This window comes from Curcuma longa, chromosome 1 (assembly GCF_044706935.1).
Source record: "Curcuma longa cultivar G26 ecotype Majalengka, Jawa Barat chromosome 1, ITB_CL_G26_1.1, whole genome shotgun sequence".
NCBI classification, from domain to species: Eukaryota; Viridiplantae; Streptophyta; class Magnoliopsida; order Zingiberales; family Zingiberaceae; genus Curcuma; species Curcuma longa.
In genome coordinates, this window is record NC_133861.1 from 21565496 (window position 1) to 21586310 (window position 20815).

At 36.6% G+C, this 20815-nt stretch overlaps 3 protein-coding genes across 4 annotated transcripts; 2 read left to right on the forward strand and 1 right to left on the reverse strand.

Moving 5' to 3' along the window:
- Positions 1-274: 274 nt before the first annotated feature.
- On the reverse strand, positions 275-5563 carry LOC141812839 (ras-related protein RABD2a-like). 2 transcript variants are annotated; one of them, XM_074700887.1, is made up of 8 exons: positions 5384-5563; positions 2510-2582; positions 1663-1710; positions 1530-1577; positions 1097-1168; positions 854-1009; positions 618-721; positions 275-516 (listed from the first exon to the last, which is right to left on the reverse strand). In XM_074700887.1, the coding sequence occupies exons 1-8, from the start codon at positions 5395-5397 to the stop codon at positions 420-422; spliced, it is 612 nt and encodes a 203-aa protein (XP_074556988.1). In that variant the 5' UTR covers positions 5398-5563; the 3' UTR covers positions 275-419. The 2 variants fall into 2 exon arrangements, with proteins under 2 accessions (XP_074556988.1, XP_074556926.1); XM_074700825.1 differs by lacking the exon at positions 5384-5563 and having other exon boundaries at positions 2510-4149.
- Positions 5564-8477: 2914 nt separating this feature from the next.
- On the forward strand, positions 8478-17956 carry LOC141812168 (protein ORANGE, chloroplastic-like). The gene is made up of 8 exons (XM_074700234.1): positions 8478-9062; positions 11104-11218; positions 13789-13905; positions 13986-14072; positions 14795-14871; positions 16002-16129; positions 16989-17125; positions 17503-17956. Exons 1-8 carry the CDS (start codon positions 8839-8841, stop codon positions 17578-17580), a joined length of 963 nt encoding a protein of 320 aa, XP_074556335.1. The 5' UTR covers positions 8478-8838; the 3' UTR covers positions 17581-17956.
- Positions 17957-19217: 1261 nt separating this feature from the next.
- Positions 19218-20545, forward strand: LOC141812258 (uncharacterized). Its single transcript, XM_074700338.1, has one exon. It carries the CDS (start codon positions 19234-19236, stop codon positions 20368-20370), a length of 1137 nt encoding a protein of 378 aa, XP_074556439.1. The 5' UTR covers positions 19218-19233; the 3' UTR covers positions 20371-20545.
- The last annotated feature ends 270 nt before the right edge of the window (positions 20546-20815 follow it).

The following is a 20815-nucleotide window of genomic DNA, read 5'->3' on the forward strand; positions in this document are numbered from 1 at the left end:
TAGTACTATTGATGCAAAAGGTGATGATGTGTGGAGCGGACTATGATTTATAGTAAGAGTACAAAGATCATGGAGAGTACAGATGGCAATGAATACGGAACCTATTGAAATTTGAGCTAATGCCTGGATCCGTTTCCATTGCATATCCGTCTTTAAATTGAAATATGATCTAATTCTGTACTCTAGGTTCCTGTTGTTTTATTTAAATTTGACCTATTCCATGGGAATTGGCCAAGTTGCATATCAACTTGTGAAGCAAGGAAATTCTAAGAGGTAACAGAAAAAACTATCATAGAAATATTCAATTTGTACAACTAAATAACCAGTAAGATATGAATCAATGCCTGAAATTTCAAAAGAACGTACATGGGACATCCTATCAGCATAGCAAATAGTTTTTACATGCAATCGTAAAATGCTCAAGAAGAGCAGCAGCTGCTCTTCTGTGTCACTGGTTGTCCGCGGATTTGTACAGTGGACGGCCTCGCGTTGTTGATGGCTGGTTGGCTGGCCATCCTGCATCCAATAAGAATGGAACAAGCTCAACAACCAATTGAGGGGCAAATTTACAAAGGAAGCCAACTTGGTATTGTCTGGTGAAACAATTGAAGAGATACCTATTCTTTATGGCAGCAGTCATGGCCATGAACGCCTGTTCCACATTGGTAGCGTCTTTCGCACTGGTCTCAATGAAAGGGATACCAATCTCATCGGCAAACGCCTGTATTGCAGGAAACAACAAGAATTATGCCATAAACACTAAGAAATTGACTAGTCTCTAATTCCAGTTTGTTAATTAAGATGTAGGAAGACATTATCAAACAGGCTAGTAGTATCCAGGGAAACAAATTACCTTGGCCGTCTCGTATGATACAGCTCTGTTTGCAGTAAGATCACTCTTGTTGCCCACAAGAAGCTTGTTCACATTATCACTCGCATATCGGTCGATCTCATTTAGCCAAGTTTTCACATTATTAAAGCTCTCTTGGTCAGTTACATCATACACCACCTACATAAGTCAGAGTTTATGAGCAGGCAGTTTTAATAAGATTTATGTGCTACGAAAACATTAAATTGATTTCAAATTTAGACTTACAATGATTCCATGAGCACCTCTATAATAGCTGCTTGTGATTGTTCTGAAGCGCTCTTGCCCAGCAGTATCCCACTGCAATGCAAAGATAACAACTCATTATTGGCTGATCATTTAATGAAAAAGACATTACATAAAAAATATGTCGGGAACACTATTTGCATCTGAAAGCATAAAAGCCAAACACTTCCAATTAGCATTGGCTAATTCATTTATATTTAGAACCCCAATTAAAGTGAACTCTGCTTCTAAAAGAATCACAATAGACACTAAAATAGTGATGTGAACTCCACAAGCCTACTGCAGTAGTATTTCCAGATGAAGGGTGTTTCAACTTCCACAAAGATACTATCAGGTTTTTAGTGACGTAATACATTGGATGAATAATAACAATTACTGTTAGAAGAAACGACAGCAACATGGTAAAGAAACTCACAATTTGAAGCTTAATGGACTTCCCATCCTGGTCAACTGTGCGTATTTTCTTAAAGAAGAAAAAAAAGTGTCAGATAGTTCAGTCAATTCTTCCAACGGTTTTATGTTTTATTTTAAACAAAGCTATAGCTTACAAAGTCAACTCCGATAGTGCTGATGTAACTTTCCAAGTAGGAGTCATCCTACAAAAAGGATAAAGTAATTATCAAGTCCTGCAAATTCTTCATTAAGAGATCCACAGCATTAAACAATACTGTAGTTTACAATGCCCTTTAATTTTAAACATTGTAAGTAGTGGCTTTGATTGAATCATTTATCAATATTTTTATTTCCATTTTTATTTTTTAAAAAAAATATTTAATATTCTGAAATGATCTTGGAATACAAAGAAAGATGATTAAAGGAAAAATACAATGCAAATTGAATTAGATGGGATAGAAGAAGAATGAATTTAAATATTTAAGATAAGAACATTGTGGATACATGAGTTTAATTTATACTTGAGAGATTTATATTTAGGGAAAAATGTACAATATTAGATTTTGTAATGGAAAACACGCAATTTAATAGTTTTACAAGGGTATTTGTGGAATTACCTTAAGATTGAAGTTAAAAATTATAAAAGGAAAATGCCATTTTAATAAGAAAAAATTATAGAAAAATAGGTACATAAGAATTCAGACAAAGCAGTGCCAATAATACTAAACTGAAAATATAAATAAAAATTATATTCTTATAACATACTTCAACAATGTATTTCCCGACTGATAGATGAGAAATTACTTGTACATTGAGAACAACTTAAGATTCAATATCTTATATTTGACTTGTCATGCTGATCATTTTGTAACAGCATTCTCAATAAGAATGGACAGAAAAAATAAATTCAACGATGTGAATTTAATTACTAATCCAACATCTGTTGTCATATTTTGAAATATATGATATAATAATAAGCAGAGAATGCAAATTGCATCTTACCGCAAATCTTAGGAGCAAACATGATTTTCCAACACCTGAATCTCCAATAAGCAAAAGTTTGAACAGATAGTCACTGCAAAAAAGAGGCATGCCACACAAAAAGATCAATTAAAAGCACAAAAAGATTGTGTAAAATAGTTTCAATCCAGTTATCTTGATACAGTTAAAACAACAAAATTTACACACACACCAAACTTCACCATAAAGGTAAAGAAATCGCAACCATTAAAAGTCAAGTTTCAGACCATGGTTTTACTAGCCAGCATATGTGGCTTCCTTGACCTTTGTAACAGGACTGCATCACATATAGCATATGATGTTCCTTACATGTGGTTCATATCAATATGTTTAACAAGGTGGAAATATGTTAAGCTTTATATATGGACATCTAAGAAATATAAATTGTATAAGGTAAATCTTTTGTTGTGGTAGCTTGCAAGTGTCACTAACACTTGTTTTTTATGTGTGCAATTATATGCATGTTATATGCTTTATATTGTTGATTAATATTGATTGTTCTACGTGCTTTTTGTTTTACATTAGAATGGAACCTATTCAGTAAGAATACCAAAGTGTTCTCAAGGTACTTAAACAACAATATATAAACTTCAATGTATAAAATTGTAAGTGCCCTATCTACTCTTGCATCTGAATAGGAGAATCAGCCTCAAGGAAGTGTTATTGATGACTTAATTACATCAAAGATCAAAAGTACACAACTAAATCTTTTAAAGGAAGGATTGGGCACAAATCTAAGCACATTATACATGAGTCGCTCACAACAGTAGTGCCAAAAAGCAAGAATTTACCCATATGTTTTTGCACACTAACTCTACACCCAACACAGACAAACAGAGATTAGTTCAGCACAGTTATCTCAACTATACAGCCTATAAAACTCAAAATAAAGGATCAACTGCCATGCATGGTATCAAAACTGGGCATTTAAAGGTCCAGATAAAATGCCTATGGAACAAGCTAACACCAGGCAACCTCTCAATCTCTTCCATGGTGGCAAGGAAAGATTAAACCTAACACAGGCCTTTCTGATCACCAAAGATAAGTAAATTCTGAAGGAAAGAGCATGTTACTCCTTATAGCTCCAAAAGTTAATCTATGGGTTACATGGGAAAAAACTGCTTGGGATTAGCAAAATCCAATATCTCATAAGCTGGATAAATAAAAATATTAGATTCAATAGCCTAGTTAGTCATTTGGATTAATCATAAATTCATCATATTAGTGGACAATTCAAAGGGAACAACATCCGACTGAACCATTTGTTTACTTAACAATACAGAAATTCTAAAAAACTAAAAAAGACAGAAAATTAAAAAATTTGGAATATATGTGACTTATATGTGTTATCAAAATGCACTTGCTAGTCTTGTATTCACTAGAAGTTTATATAAGACTGCAGATACACACACACACACACACTTTAGAATTAAAAATTATTTTCCATGAATTAGGAGGAGAATGGATAGAGGATAAAGAGGGGAAAACAGGTGCAGTTGGTATCAATGTTTACGCATTCAAAGAGTGTGAAAGATCCAATGGTATGACTACTTGAATCAATTATCTTTGAAGGTGTTAGTAGGCATTGAGGGAGACAAAAGAAAATTTACCACAATCAAAATAATCTAAAAGATATTAATATTTAAATTCTAAATTTATCATCTTAGACAGAAAAGCATCACATATAGTTGAACTCAAAAAGTTGGAACTTATAGTTGGTTGGTAAATGCATTTATAATTTGATTGAATGATAGGAATTGCAATGCTGGATCAGTACAATCAATTTTGAGGCGGAATTTCAATGCATAACTCGTGTTGTGGATCAAACAAGAACAAGATGCAGTCATAAAATGACTAAAAATAGAAGATTGTGATATATGAGTAAAAAATCAAAAATAAAAAAAAAGTCGTAATGCATGGGCAAAGAAAGACAAAATTGAACAAGAAACTAATGGAGAGAGAGTAAATTATTTATTACATTAGACAAAAACAGAAGACGGACCATAATCACAAAAAAATTCATATTATATGAAAAATAAAAATAAAATCCCGATTGGTTAGAGTAACAAGTTGAGCTCTATTAGTGGAGGTGACAATGGGTTTAATAATGAAAGTAATAATTCATCTAAACACCAACATGCACCACTACATCCAGTATCAGGTAGTTCACGTTGCATGTTATCAATCAAAGTCTAAAAGGTCTTAATGAATACAAATCAATGCATGAATTACAGAAATGAAATTACCTTAAATTCTTAAAAAATTTACTATTTCAGGAAGTTCATAAGTTACTACATAACCATGGAGGAAAACAACTTGCAATGATTAAATCGTTTGAGACATGGTGCGATCCATGCAACCAAAAATTATCTTCAAAAATAAACAATCGAATATACGTAATGTTACGGAGATAAATTTGACTATCTTCCAATGATCATTAAATGGTTCGATCTATTCATCAATCCAACCATTCCCAACGGAGTAAGGTAAGGGCGAACGTTGGAATCCATTCATTCGTCGCAATGCCCAAGAAAGAAAGGAAAACGCTAGAATATGGGGCAGTTTGTCCATTAATCTAACAATTCCCAACAAAGCATAAAGAAAGAAGAAATTTAGAATAGATGCAGATCCCGATCCATTACAAGGACCATTTCCAAAATCACACGCCATAGATCCGCAAAATACCACTGTCAAAATCGCTGTTCTCAAGCCTAACTTGGCGATATCAGGACAGAAACCAGGAAACCCTTACAGCACAACCGAGAAATTCCTTATATAACAGAAATCCCTCAGGGTTCCCGATTAGATCAACTCACAAATCATCGATTCGAATCAGCGCAAAGATGCGTCACTTACTACTCCGGATTCATGGCGGACAGCGAAGGCGCTACGCCGGTAGCTGAGCTGTTACTCGAGATCTCTGTTGAAGGGCCTGCAACCGAAGGCGATTCCTCACTTGCTCCTCGGCTGATGTTTCACCGAAACCAAAAATAGCAACGAGAGAGAGAGAGAGAGATAGAGAGAGAGAGAGGACGAAGAGGAGAAAGAATTCCACGAGGCGAGGAGGGTGAGGTCGATTAATAAAGATGCCGAGGCGAAGGGGGCGAGAAACCGACACGACGCTACAATTGACGGCCGAGAGGTCACGTGATCAAATGGAACGCTCGAGCGCCAGCGAAGTTGGACCGCCGTGGGAAAGGTTTGAACTTTGGAACCACCAAGGCTGTTAAATGCATCTCAACCGTCCAGTTTCGAGCCCAACGGGTTTGATGTCTGGCTCGATTCCTGCGTGTCCGAGTGTATTATTTTGCGTGACGATGACCTTCGCGTTAAGAAAAACGAGTCGTATTTCTAGAAGCTTCGAGTACGGTGTGGTCCGCGGTTTGAAACTTATGCGGGTCGACTTATTGGACCAGTGATGAAACCGATCCGAATCCAATATGAAAATTATGTTTTGGCATTATAATTTTAAAAAGTAGTTAAAGAGAAAATCAAAGCCGTGACAGAATGTCTTTTAGATAAAATATAAAATATGAAAATTATGTTTTGGCATTATAATTTACATGGACTTCAACGTATGTGATTTTGTTCTCTATAATGAGAGTTAGGTTTGAAAATTTCACCTCCTGAAGTGTAGGATCTCTTTAGCATGGCCGTGTATATTCGGCCGTCTTTGAGCTTCAGCTGACCTTTTTTCAGTAAACAAAATAACTCACGAAGTTCAGAGGTAGAAATTGACTGAATGAACAAAAATTAATTTACAAATGTCTTCTTTGACAAGGGTGCGTTTGGTTGGGGGTCATCCGTGATTACCTTGGTTATGTGATTACCAAGTAATCACATAACCAAGGTTATAGGGAATAAAACATAACCTAATGCTGTTTGGTTTAATCCTAGGTAATGAGACAAAACCTTGTTTGTTTGAAGGTTTTAATATATTACTTACTTTTACATTTACTATATTACCTTTAACAAAACAAATGCCCATGATTTAATGAAATATTTTTCAGACAGAGCTATTAAAGATTCATGAATAAATTTAATATTTAATTTAATAAAAATTTATTTAAATTTATTTAATACATAAAATTAATTAAATAAATAAAGTATTCATTTAACTCCTAATTATGTTCGAAAATAGAACGTGCCTATTTATAAATTAGGAGTTTATTTTTATAAAGTATTCATTTAACTCTTAATTATGTTCGAAAATTATAACATATTAAAAATTTTAAACAACTAAGAAAACTTTAAAAATTTAAATAATCTTAAATAAAAATTAAAAAAAATTCCCAATCGTTTTCATTAGTCATCTTCGATGCAAAGCAAAACTTGTCCAAAGAGTTTTTATAGACAGGAAAGTGACTAAAGAAATATAAATCTCTTAGAACAACAACAACAACCAAAAAAAAATCCTATGAAATACATGCAAAACAAGATGAATTAGTTTGTTTCAAAAAAAAAAAAGTTTGATGCTGCTACTGCAACAGAATTCTTATACAAGTGAAACATCAAAAGAGAGGACTTCATGTTCCTTCTTGGTTCTTCCTTTCAATCCAAACAACAGTCATCTCCTAAAAGGGCCAGAAGTCATCACCACCAGGCTTCTTCACAAAGATTTGATTGTACTCGGGCCGTGAAGTCTGAAAAGGAATCAGAAAATTGTCATGATAACTCAGAAATATAATCGATGCAAAGACACAAGTCGAATCAAGAAACTACTTGTTGCTTGACTTTCAAATTGCTTTATTTTCTTCCACCTATTAACAAGGAACTAGTAGGCAGTTTAGACTTGATTCAGCAAAGCATATTGTTGTATATTTAAGCTTGACAAAAGTATAGACACACTAATTTGGATATGGTTGCACCACACAGAGAATGACATTGATCCAAGAATGACTTTGCATACTTTAATTTTAAAGAAACAAACACAACAATCTAATCCAAGGTTAACCTACATTGAAACTTTCAGAAACATTGCTTTAACTTTCAGAAACAAATTTATTTTGATAGAAAATGATGGCAAGCAGCATAGAAACAGTGGAGGAAAGAATTTGATCAGTTGACGGCTTAGCCAAGAGCAATAGAATAGGACAATAAAATCACCAACAGAGGTTGGTGATGAAGAAATATTAAAGCAAATCAAAATTAGAACATATCATGCTTTATTTTAAAGCAAATCAAAATAAACAACGGAGACCATCACCAACTATGAGAAGAAATCTAGCGCAAATAAACGCCTAAAGACTAACATTGCCAGCAGCTAGAAGAAAGTCTCATATGAAAAGAGTGTCTGACGGCGAAACTTTATTTAAAGGGAGGAACACGCTGGGGATTCACTGTGGACGGTAGAGACCGTCGCGTTGTATGCTTACTTTCGGCGGCCGTAATCTTACCCTTCTAGGGTATACGAAGAACTTATGCGCCGCAGCTTCAGACCCTGCTACAGCGGTTGCCACAGAAAAGGGAGGCCCCGCAGCGTGCAAGCTGAAAAGAAGAAACCCTAGGGCCCGGGGTCCTTTGTCGCGAGGAAAGGTGGAACCTTTACGGCTGACCGAAGATGATTTAGCAAGTCGGGTTTTCTGGGAGGGTAGAGGGTTGGGATGTTTGAGTCGGGGTAATGGGGAACAATTTGATTCACTTTGGTTGTTATGGTGTGCTAAATTGTGCCCTAAGGTAATCATGATCACCAAGTTGGTTATTTTGATCTAAACACTCATAATGTTCTGTCTGCAACTGTTGCTGTTTATGAATTCATGCGTAGCAAGGAAAGGTCGCTCATTAGCAAGTCATCGGTTATGTTTGAGTCTGAACAATTTGATTCAGCTAAAGCTGATCAAAGTTGTTGCATTTAAGTGTTAGTCCAATGCTGAAAGTGTTGTTTAAAGTCCAATGCTGTTGCAAAATTTTGAAGAACGTCACAGTTGTCCCGTTGTTTCTACTAGAGTAATTGATGGATCTTCCAGGCAGTTTGATTCTCGATTGGAGCATCGGGCTATCAATTGATGGAGTGGTTGTGTTGTGGTCCGAGTGGATCGGGCTGTAGTTGAGCGGTTGTGTTCACGATTTTAATATCCAGATGGAGCAAGCATCACGCTCTACAGTGATGGGTCGGTTGTCGATTATCAGTGGTGGGGATTGGGGCTTTTGCGTGTTGTCATCGGCGCAGCACCCGTAGCCACAGGTGAACTCTCCGTCGGCGGAACTCGCCGCTTCGATTTAGTCTGTGCTCCGTCGTCTTTCTTCCCGAAGGAAGGGAAGAAGAAGAAGAAGAACAGATCCCTGTGCAGATCGGCAGAGATTAGGTAGCCATGCTGTGCTCCGGCCGAATACTGATTCCTCCCTCGAAGCAGACCCTCCCTCGCCCTCCCGCCTGCAGGTTCGCCCTCGAGATGATGACGTGGAGGCTTAACACTCCGCATAAATTGAGGTGGAGGCGACCGGTTGCTTCGGGCGACGCTGATGCTGCCGCCTCACCCTACCCTGTCGACGCGCCCGCCGCCGGTGGTTCGTCCACTGACAAAAACCCTGCCGGGTAATCTTCTACCTCCTGAAACCATTGTTTCACCGAATCGAGTTGTTTAGTTTGTTTTGAATCAAGGCGAGATTTCTTGTTGACCTAATTAAATTAGGAAGGCGGGGGATGGGATTACTCTCCTGTGACTATCATTAGACATTTAGAAGAAGCTATTTGGTTTCTTTGGATGAGGTGCCTCGTGTTGTTTGGTAAATGAAGCAGTATTCTTTTCTACAACTTGGTAGTATATCAAGAGTTTTATCCTGATCGAATTCCTTCGTATCTTTCGTCAAAGACATCAAATATCTCTTTTTGATAACATGAGACTGGTAAGCTGGGCGGCTGGACCTGGAGAGTAGTAGCCTTTTGGCTTCTCTTGATAATGTAATTTCTGTTATTTGTTGAATGAAATGAAGGAATCTTCCATTCCTTCTGGCTGCCGAACCCGGTGTGGTCCCTGCATGATTTTTGTCAAGAAAAGAAAAAAAAAACACACACTAAATTTCTCTGTTTTTGATGTTATTGTGAAAATGGTAGGAGTTGATGAAGGCAAAAAGCTGTTAGCTATTTTTAAAGACAGGAGAATGGTTATACATTTTTTGTGTGATCCGGAGTTAGAGACATTATGGTCAAGGTGGAATTCATTCCCAAGTCACTGCCAACAACTTGCAAAGAGTTTTAACTGAGCTAGCTCTATAAATTGCTTAATTGCCAAGTGTGAGCTACATACTCTCTGTGAATTATTGCATAAAAATTTGCCCGCTTGAAATTCTCATATTAGGGTTTCAAACTTTTCTGGTAGAGATAGTATAGCATATATACAGTTCATTCCACTTGCCTCAAAGAGAAAGGAAATATTCTGGTATTTTAAATCGAAATATGTTCAGATACCTTGTATATATACCGGAAATGTTTTTGCTAATTAGAGTGTATATGTTGAAAAACTTCTCTCTCACACACATATATAGAACTGAGGTAGCAGCGAGAGATTAGGAGTGCACGTGAAGGCTGGAGAAATTAAGAGGAAATGAGCAATTTTTGTGTTGGTGACAAAGAAGAGGAGGCTACTAGTGTAGACAATAGAGATAGATGGACAGCATGGTACAAAGGAAGGGCAGGTACTATGCAGGGGGGGAGGGTTTCATGTGGAAGGGAGAAACCTATGATGCAGAAATACGTATCCCATTGCCTACCGAAATGTGGATACAATATATGTTTTATATACTCTGGTTAACTAATCTAAAAACTAAGACATCATACCCCATAATGTTCACATAATTTTATGACTAAGTCATGCATTCTTAGCCGTAAATAAACCAAACGTTCGTGAACAAGCTTGGTGTTCGGCTTGGTAATAGCTTGTTTATGTTTGTTCAAAACATACAAGATCAATTAAATAAACAAGCTTGAATACATATGTATTCAGCTCGTTAATGTTTGTGAACAATGTTTGTGAATGATGTTTACGAACTATGTTCATTAATAAAACTCTTATCAACATACTAAATAAATAATGAACTTTTAAAATAAACAAATAGGTTTGAATTATCAAGCTCAATAACCAATCAAACAAGCAAAAATTTCAAACAATTAAACAAGCTTGAATTGAGAGCTTGATAACATATAAACGAACCGAGCTTGATAATAGCCAAGCTTGAACCAAGCTCAAGCTCATAAAACATAAGCTCAGCTGGGCTTGGTTATCTTATCAAACAAGCATGAACACCCCAAAGCTTGGTTCCGTTCGGCTTGTTTACAACCCTATGCATTCTTATTTTATATAATATTTAGCAACTACTTTTCTTCATTATTTAAACATATTTAATCTTTTAACACGTTGACTTGGTAACCCTGATTATACTACTACACTGTAGAAGATTCATTCCTCTTATATGTATCTTTTTATGCATTTCTTAAGTGTAAAACCAGATATTTGATTGTTCTTACTTCCTATTGCCCTCTTCTAGATCTAAGTCAAGGAAGGTATTTATTTGCATGACCTCAAAATTTATTTGTGTATCCGTATTCTAATTTATTTTGGTTTTGTCTGCAAATGCAGCTTTTGCATAATTGAAGGACCTGAAACAGTTCAGGATTTTGCAAAAATGGAACTGCAAGAAATTCAAGATAATATAAGAAGTCGACGGAATAAGATCTTTTTGCACATGGAGGAGGTGTGGGTTTGCTGATTTAATGAGAATATTCAAGTTAAATAAATGCCATCAATTCTTGGATTATATTAGAATCTTTTAGATATCAAAAGGAATAGCCATATATAAGACGATCCATCTCAAACATTGAGAACTAATAGGTACCTGAGGTTTCTACTTTCTAGCACTCTGCCATGTATACACTCATTCTTCAGCAATTAAAAAACGAGGGACAAGATACATAAGAACCTGCTGGACATAATCAATTAAGGCAGTAAAGATTCTATGACAATATAATTAAAACTATTAGAACTATTGATCATGTGACAAACTATTTTATAAATTATGAGCATGATGGTCAAGATTGTGATCTGGACTTTAGGATCTTACCGTCTTGACCTAAATGATTGAGATCATAGATAGAATCTAAATCACATTGGAACCTTGCCTACTAATGATCCTATTCTATGCTTCCTCACTGTTCCAAATAAAATCTTAGCTTCAACAACATTGACTAGATGGAATATAATTATATTTTCCTGGAATATTTTAGGCATGAAATTAACTGAAAGCCATAATCTTTTTGGCATCCTCTTATAACATTTGCAATTGCCATTCCTCTTATAAAATTGCTATGTGAGAATCTCTTTTAACATTTGCTATTGCCATTCCTCTTATAAAATTGCTATGTGAGAATCTCTTTTAACATTTGCTATTGTCATTCCTCTTATAACTAGAAGAATCTCGTTTAACATTTGCTATTGCCATTTCTCTTATAAAATTGCTATTTGCTATGTGAAGATGTAGAAATATATCGCATTGTCCTTGTATCTATGATATGAATTATTTCAATTATGCTTTGCGATGTGAGAATGACAAAGTTTAAAATGTTTATATTAAATTGTTAAATACTATATTGAAAGTTAGTATGTAAAATAAATTATAAATGTCAAGTATAGTTCTAATGAATATTTAAATAAAATAGTAAGATGCTATGATTCTATAATTCAACCTATAATCCAAGCCTATGAGTCTCCCCTATTCCTAGGTAGAAGATTGATCCCAACAATCTTGGCTATAATGGCTATAAGTCTATTTTGAAAGACATTTATTCCCTCTTTTTCACTCTACTACTAGATGAAAAATAGGCAAGAATCAAAAGCGCCCCTTATTTTTGTTATCATTAAAAGGGCACCCCATGTCGAAAAAATATCAAAAGAGCACCCCTTATATTTGTTATCATCAAAAGGGCACCTCATGTTGAAAAAATATCAAAAGAGCGTCCCTTATTTTTGTTATCGTCAAAAGGGTTCCCCATGTTGAAAAAAATATCAAAAGGGCACCCCATCCTATTTTTCATTCCAAAACACCAAGATTCCAACATTATTATAGCAGTTTTAGCCAAAACTGCTTTAACGTAGAATAAATTTGCTCAATCTTGGTCAAAATCACTTCAACCTAGTATTGTAGCATTTTGCCAAAATTGCTACAACATTACTAGAACAGACTTATTTTTGAGATGACAAATAGGATGGAGTGTCCTTTTAATATATTTTTTCAATATAGAATGTCCTTTTTACAATAACAAAAATAAAAGGTGCCTTTTTGATTTTTTTTGTCCATGAAAAAAAAAACTAACTTATACATGATAAATTTGTTGATACATGTTACTGACAAATGATAATGTGCTAATTGTAAATAGATTTGAAGCATCAATTGCAAAGAAAACTTTTAGAGATTATAGGTTTTAAGTTAACTAGAACTAAGATTGAGTATATAAATTGCTCTTTCAGCAATAAGAAAAAAGAATCAAATGGATAATTAAGATAAAGGGAATGAAATTCCCATAAGAGTTTTAGATATCTTGACTTTGTTATTCGACAAAAAGGAAATATTAATGTAGATAATATAAGTAAAATAAAGTTAGCGCAGCCATTGAGAATATTAAGATGTGCCAAAATTATTTAAAAAATGATAAATTGAAGACTAGTAATATCCGGTGGCAATTTGGTGGGGCTTCAGTTGATGATAAATGAGAGGAATAGATTGAGATGATATACATATCTTCTAAGTGGATCAATAATTTTATATTTAGAAGAGTCAGTTGAATAGAGTGAAAGGTGTAAGGAGTAGGAGAGACAAAAGCTTCATGTAGCAGATCCAAATAGTTGGGACTTGGAACAACATGGGATGATCTTCAAATCAACTAGATGATTAAGAAAGACAGGGAAAGAAAATGTTGCACTAATTGGTTTCTGAAAATTTTCTTTTTTCAGTTTGTAGTATTTAGAAAATAAAATAAAACTATTGAAATTTGAAAAGAAACATGATTCACCTCTAATAAATTCAAATTTGTCATGTAAATCAATTCTAAATATTTTTTATTTCTCTTTTCAATTCCCAAAATCTGTTTGGAAAGAATAAAAAATGAAAATAGAACATGTTCCCAACCCAACACTAGTTAACTTTTGTTGGCAAACAAATTGAAAGAAATAATTATAAGGCCACAAAAACTTAAATAAGCAAAGAAAAAAAAACTGTCATTGAGAAATGATCTTGGCATTTTCCTGAACATCTCTCTTTGATTCTTATAGGTTCGCAGGCTGAGGATACAACAAAGAATAAAAAATGCTGAACTAGGAACCTTCAATGAAAAACAAGAAAGTGAACTTCCTGACTTTCCATCTTTCATTCCTTTCTTACCTCCCCTGGTATGACTTTGTGCTGCAATTAGCTTTGTTCAGTGTACTCTCAATGTGCAACTATGTAATGCACATGCAATTGAAATCAGACACCAGCAAACCTAAAGTTGTACTATGCCACCTGCTTCACTCTCATTGGGGGAATTATCATTTTTGGTGGTCTTCTGGCACCAACTGTAAGCCTATTATCAGTTATCCTTTGAACTTTTTCAAGCTTTGTAGCTAAAAGTGACTTTTTTATTCTATAATGGAGATATCTGCTGGCAACTATTATACCTGATGGGAATAATGTTCAAGCTTATAGAACCTGATATATCAAGCACCAATAAGTGCCATCATCATGTTTCTTTCCTTAGACAAACTTGGAACCACTGATATTTAAATTAAGAAGGCCATTTATTTCGAATTCAAATGACTGATGAGTTCTAACATGTCTTGGTCATTAATCAGCTGGCCATGCAGATATCTTGGAAGTTATTTCTCTTTAATTTCTATTAGTTGGTAAATTCATTCTTTTGTATGTGCATCTTGTGTTCACTTGTAAAAATGTGCGGTTTGCTGCTTTCTTTGATAGAATACAACACCCATAAAAATTTCTTCAATAGACACAAAACCCATAAAAAAATATTTTCATGTTTAAAATCAACTGGCTTTGATCCTTAAAGTAATATCAAGGGTGGTGTGACTAGATGGACCATTCATCAATTGAAAGCTATTGACTTTAGGGGGCAATATAATACTTCAATGTCTCATATAAAATTTAAAGGGAGGGATACATTAATTTTTTTCATTTTTGTTTTTCAATTTATGCTGTACACATTTTGCATTGGATTTTTTAATTTAGGTGGTTATACTCTTTTCTCTCACCTAATGGTGGTTGAACATGTCAATCTTCCAGCTGGAACTCAAGTTGGGAATAGGAGGAACATCTTATGCAGACTTTATAAGAAGTATGCATTTGCCTATGCAACTGAGGTAAGATTTTGGATGCCATAAAATGACTATATAACCTACCTAGTTTTTTTTTTCTTACATTTCTCCCCTAAGTAAGAATCTTTGAAAGTGGGCCCAATTATTTACTCTAAGAATGTGGAGAAATAAAATTATTATTTGTTTGCGTTGAAGTGTTAAATTGACTATAGTTATTCACTATCCTAGTTGACATGACACTAAAATTGAACCGGCAGACCACCTACTAATTGGGAAGAAAATTGATAAACTGAAAGAGATAATTAGCCTCAAAGGACAAACTATCACACAAAAAAGATATTGAAAATTGTATCAATTTAAAGATAATTAGAGTACAAGACTTTAGGTCTTTCATACACTTGACTCGACAATAAATGCTAAAAAAATATTTTAAATAAATAAAATATGCTAATCTTAATTGAGATTATAATTATTTCCTATTTGTTGCCAAAATAGAAATGCTAATTACTAAATGACAAAATTCAAAGGTTCTTTGTTTAACTCAATAGAGGTTCTTCTAAAATTGCATCGCAGGAGCTTATCTAAGGTGTCACTGGAGTGGCTTTTAAAATTGTAATAAGAGAGTTCTTTTACTAAGGTTGAGTTATCAGGAAGCTTATTTGCGCACTATCTTAGCTACAAGTTCATCGATTGTAACAGAACTAAGGTCTTAAGATGTTGTCTGTGAATTTAACTACTTAAGGAAGGGTGTCTTGTCTTTATATACTTGTTTGGTAGTTGTCTTTTAAAGTTAAATGGGATATATTCTTAATTAAGTGTATTTTTAATTTCATGCCACTGTGTTGTTGTACATCTTGCTTTCTAATTTCTCTAGACACATTGCTAATAATTTTTAATCGATCCACTAAAGGTGAATTTGGCAAATCATACTCGTTCAGTAGAGGTCATGTTATGTCAGTCAAATAATTTTCAATGTCGTCTAACTAATTAAGAAATATATTAGGGTCCATTCTACCATCAAAAGTAGAGGCATTTGTTCTAACACGCGTAGATATACAATGATTATTATTTTTTAAAAATAATTTAATTCTTCTCTAGTCAAGGATAATTTAACTTTTGTATCATTTAACAACTGTATGTCATATATTCAAATCTCACTGAAGTTTCCTTTGCAGTCAGGTTGATCCAATAGTAGCATCTTTCTCAGGTGGAGCTGTGGGAGTTATATCAGCTTTAATGGTGGTTGAGATCAACAATGTCAAGCAACAGGAGCAAAAGAGATGCAAATATTGTTTGGGAACTGGTAAATCTTCAAGATCCTTAGTAGTGTTCATGAAATTTGTTTAATTTTTTTCATCTGTATCAAACATGTGATCTGTTATTATTTCTAATGTAGGAGGAGTGTTATTCTTAGATGTAAGTACAGAATAGAAAAACATCAGTTATTCAGTTTTGGAATTGGTGGTTGTAATAAATAACAAGGGGTGTTGGGATCCCTAGTGCTTTTGATACCACTTGGTGGGATTTGAGACTTCTCTAGCACCACTTGGTGGAATTGTACATGGGTCTGTTCTTGACTTTTTGTCGTAAGTCCATCCTCAGCTTCATTAGTGCCACTGACTGTATTGGTACTAGCATTATACCTTGTTATTTTGTCTGAGACTTAAAAGAATGGAACTTTAAACCCTGGGTTGGTTAATATTTAGTGATTCCCAATGAAAGACACAAGAAACTGAGTTTGAAAGGAAACTTTTGGTAGGTGTAACTCATCCTTGCTCGTTTCATCTCAACCCTTTTCAAATGAAATGTTTGGCCTAGGCCGTGATGCTTCAAAGAATCTTAGTTTTTTTATTGGCTTGCCATAACCCTGCTTACAAGATAGGAAGGGCATGTGTTTTCCGTTGTCTCATTTGCTGCATGTAAGATATGTCGGGGTTGACGAGCTCACAGTGTTTTTTTGTGGGAAAAGAAATTCAAACCTTTTCATTAATTTTTCACCATCTGAAGAAAAGTAAATTATTTGATGAACTCAGGAAATCCTGTTTGGTGGAAGTAATCCCAGAGTTGTTTCCGTGAAACTTTAAACTTAATGGACACCATATCTGCAATTCAAATATTCCTCGGAACTCTTCCCCCTAAAATTTTGCTCACATCATGTGCAGGATACCTTGCTTGTGCACGCTGTTCAAGCACTGGCACTCTTGTTTTGGCCGAGCCTGTTGCCACTGTTAATCCCATTAATCGGCCTCTATCACCACCTCGTACAGAGAGGTGTTCAAATTGTTCAGGTTCAGGGAAGGTGAGATATCATGACACAAAAAGCAGTTGTTTACACATATCGGTGTGCTTCCTATACTCTACAAACTATATAGCCCCACAAATTTCCAAATTTGCTGGTTCAAGTATTTTTCTTTTTGAAGTGATTTTATTTTTCTCCAGCATTTCTGCTTATTATCTCATTTATGTTTCTTGAAAGTAATGGTTTCAATAATATGCTATAATGCTTATTACGCGCTGGGTTTCAATCACAACAGTGTGATGATAACTTTTTAGTATGCCAATTTTATTATCTCTAATAAACTTTCTCTCTTTGGTCCTCAACCTATGTTGCCATTGAAACCACAAAGTTACTTGATCAAATCTGAACAGGAAGGGCTCACACTTGTGATTTTGTAGGTTATGTGCCCAACATGCCTATGCACAGGGATGGCCATGGCCAGCGAGCACGATCCTCGCATCGATCCATTTGATTAGATCTCTCAAGTCTCATTTCAGCATGCAATGAGTTGGTTAACCACTGTTTCACTTGGCAACTGCATTGCCAGGGCAGACCTCATGTTGCAGTTATTTCTCCAACCCAACTACGTAGTACTTAGTTCATACAGGCGTTCAAAAATATACCAGTGAGCATATATGCATGCGGAAGCTAATCTCTATTCTGGATGTTTACACCATCAAGCTGGAGTCATGTGTTTTTATCAGTGGATTCATGTTGTAGTTTGCAATAAAAACCTTGGGAGTTCAATGGCAAGAGACTTTATGCAGTTAATTTTATGATTGCTTCTGCTGTCCAAGTGAGGATGCTTACAATATATTCAAGTATCAAAAGGTTCTCTTCCTAATTATTTTACTGTCGTTATTATTGTGAATTGCACATGGTATCAAAGTAAATTTGGTTGCACCTATTTTTATTGCCTCTACTGTTGTGATACAGTGGTGAAACATTTAACAGAACATTTATGGAGATCAAGGTTTGAATTCTATTGAGGATAAATATTTTGAAGGTTGATGATTTTTTAGTATATATAAATTGGGTTTCGAATTTATTTAGGAGATTAAATTAGAGAATTCGAATTTTAATAGGGATGAATATGTTGGAAGTTGATCTTTATTACTTATATATAAGTTGTGATTAAATTTGGATATTGATGATGATGATGATGATGATGATAAGTAATTAAATATATTAGGAAGTGAAAAGAAGATTTTTTTTAAAAAAGTTAGGGTCTAGGAGTTTGAAATGCATGAGTTGAAGAGTTTGATTTGAATGTGTATAGTTTGTGATTTAAATTTATTTAATAGATGAATTAAAAAAAATTCATGTCCATCTAAAATTGCATAATGGTGGAGTTGGTAGAAAATGCAATAAGTAGGGGCGTAATCTAGTCTGAGCCTAATAGTAAAGAGGTTCGAGTTCCATTAGTTTTCTTTAAGTTCAAGTTCAATTTGAGACTTTAATTTTTAAACTTGAGCTTAATTCATAATGAAATTAAATAGTTTATGATCGACTTGAATTCGATTTGAAAATAACTCATTTAAAAATTAAATGAGTTTAGTTTAAGATGAACATGTTAATATATAATATTTATAATTTATATTATATATATATATACAAAATGAGCTTGTGAGCTTACGAATATATTCATAAGTTTTTAAATGAATATATTTGTGAGTTCATAAATTTGAGCTCGACTCAATAGTACTTTTGAGTTTGAAATCAAATTCAAATTCGGCTCTCGAATGAATCAAAAATCGAATAAGTTGACAAGCGGTTTAACACTTTACACCCGTAGCAACGAGGAAACGAATGTTCCCAATAGCCTCCCCACATCGCCGCCCGGTTCAGGCCGTGACTCCTCCCCGGTCAGGGCACCGCCTCCGCTCGAACCCAACCCAAACCCAAAACCCCGATTGAGCGACGCGGCTCGAGTCCATCCCTTGTAGCCCCCGCCGCCTCGGAGGCAGCGCGCCCACCCCCACCGCGCCGCTGGTGCGCGCGGCACCGTAAGCCGCCCACGGGCGGTGCCCCGACTCACCACCAAATTAACCCCATCATGAGCCCCATGGCCATCCCCGCCGCACCCTCCTCCTTTCCTCATCACTGCCTCTGCCGCCTACTCCTCCTCCATGGCCGCCGCCACCGCCGCCACCGCCGCCGCAGCATCCTCCCTGAAGAGGGACACTCCCTCGTCCGGTGCACTAGCCGCGTCCGCCGCCTCCCTTGCGGCATCCCCTTCTCCTTCCCTTTCTCCGTCGCCGCCCGCGTACCCTGACAGATCGCCCTCCCCGTTTCCTCCTCCGCCCTCCGCTCCTTCTCCTCCACCCTCGTCCTTTGCTGCCGTCCCCTCTCGCCGCCTGGCCGCCCCAATATGGACCCAGGACGAAACCCTCGCCCTCATCGACGCCTACCGCGAGAAGTGGTACGCCCTCTGCCGCGGCAACCTCCGGGCCAACCACTGGCAAGAGGTCGCCGAAGACGTCGCCGTCCGCTGCTCCTCCGGCCCCTCCCCGCCGAAGACGGCCGTTCAGTGCCGCCACAAGGTTGAGAAGCTCCGCAAGCGCTATCGAAGCGAGCGTCACAAATCCCTCCATCTCGACCCCTCGCTCTTGCCAGCTTCCTCCTGGATTTATTTCCGCAAGATGGATGCCATGGAGCACGGAGGCAACGGGGGAGTCGGCGGACCTCGTCGTCCTTCTGCGCCGCCTCCTTCCGCCGCCTTGTCCCTGCCTCCGTCTGACAACGATGATGACGACCAAGAGGAGGAGGAGCGCGGCGGGCACCTCAGCGGAAACAGCAGTGCGCTTCACCGCTTCATGGGCAACGGCGGCGGAACTATTGGGGAGCTCCGGTTCAGGATACCCAAGGCGGTGCGGTCAAAGGTCTACAGAACTGTGCATAGACCGCCCCCCAGCCCTGACACGAATCATAAACCTACGACGCCCCGCATCTTCAAGGGATACGGCGGCGGCCGGCCGGCGAAGGAGGGAATGTGGCCGAAGGTACATAAGAAAAGCCACCGCCACAGAATGGAGACGGAATCGAGTGCAATCAGGGAGATGATTTCGGCAGTAAGGATTCTTGGGGATGGATTCCTGAGAATAGAGCATATGAAGATGGAGATGGCACGGGAGATAGAGAAGGTGAGAATGGAAATGGAGTTGGAACGCACCGAACTCATACTCGATACACATCGGCGCATCGTCGATGCTCTTCTGAAAGGCTTCTCCGGCAAGAAGCGTGCTAAAATCTCGCCGGAGGATTGACAAGGTCCTGGCTTTCTTAGCTTCTGACTTCTTTTCTGTTTAACTTACAACGTTTGACGTAGAATCTGGTAGTGGTTGAATGCTACTTTGACGTAATGACTGGTAGTTTGCTATTTGTTTGTTTTTCTTACTTCATAGCTTTTGGCCAGGGAACCATGTCTAGTTCTTTCTGGAAATCGACTTAACATATGTTATCTGCCATTGTTGATATCATATCGTAAATTAAGTTTTAGCTTTCTTGGTATGAGTTCTTGTATTCATTGAATTCTCCAGAACCTCATACTTGCTTTGATTTGCTTACTAGTCCCTGCATGCTTACTTTGGTGTTATATTGACTTCAGGTTTAGGATTTAGTGTTTAGGGTAAAATAGGCACTGTATCCAATTACAGAGAGAGAAATCTATTATCTGCCTGATAGAAGTCAGAACAATGTGGGCTACGTTGC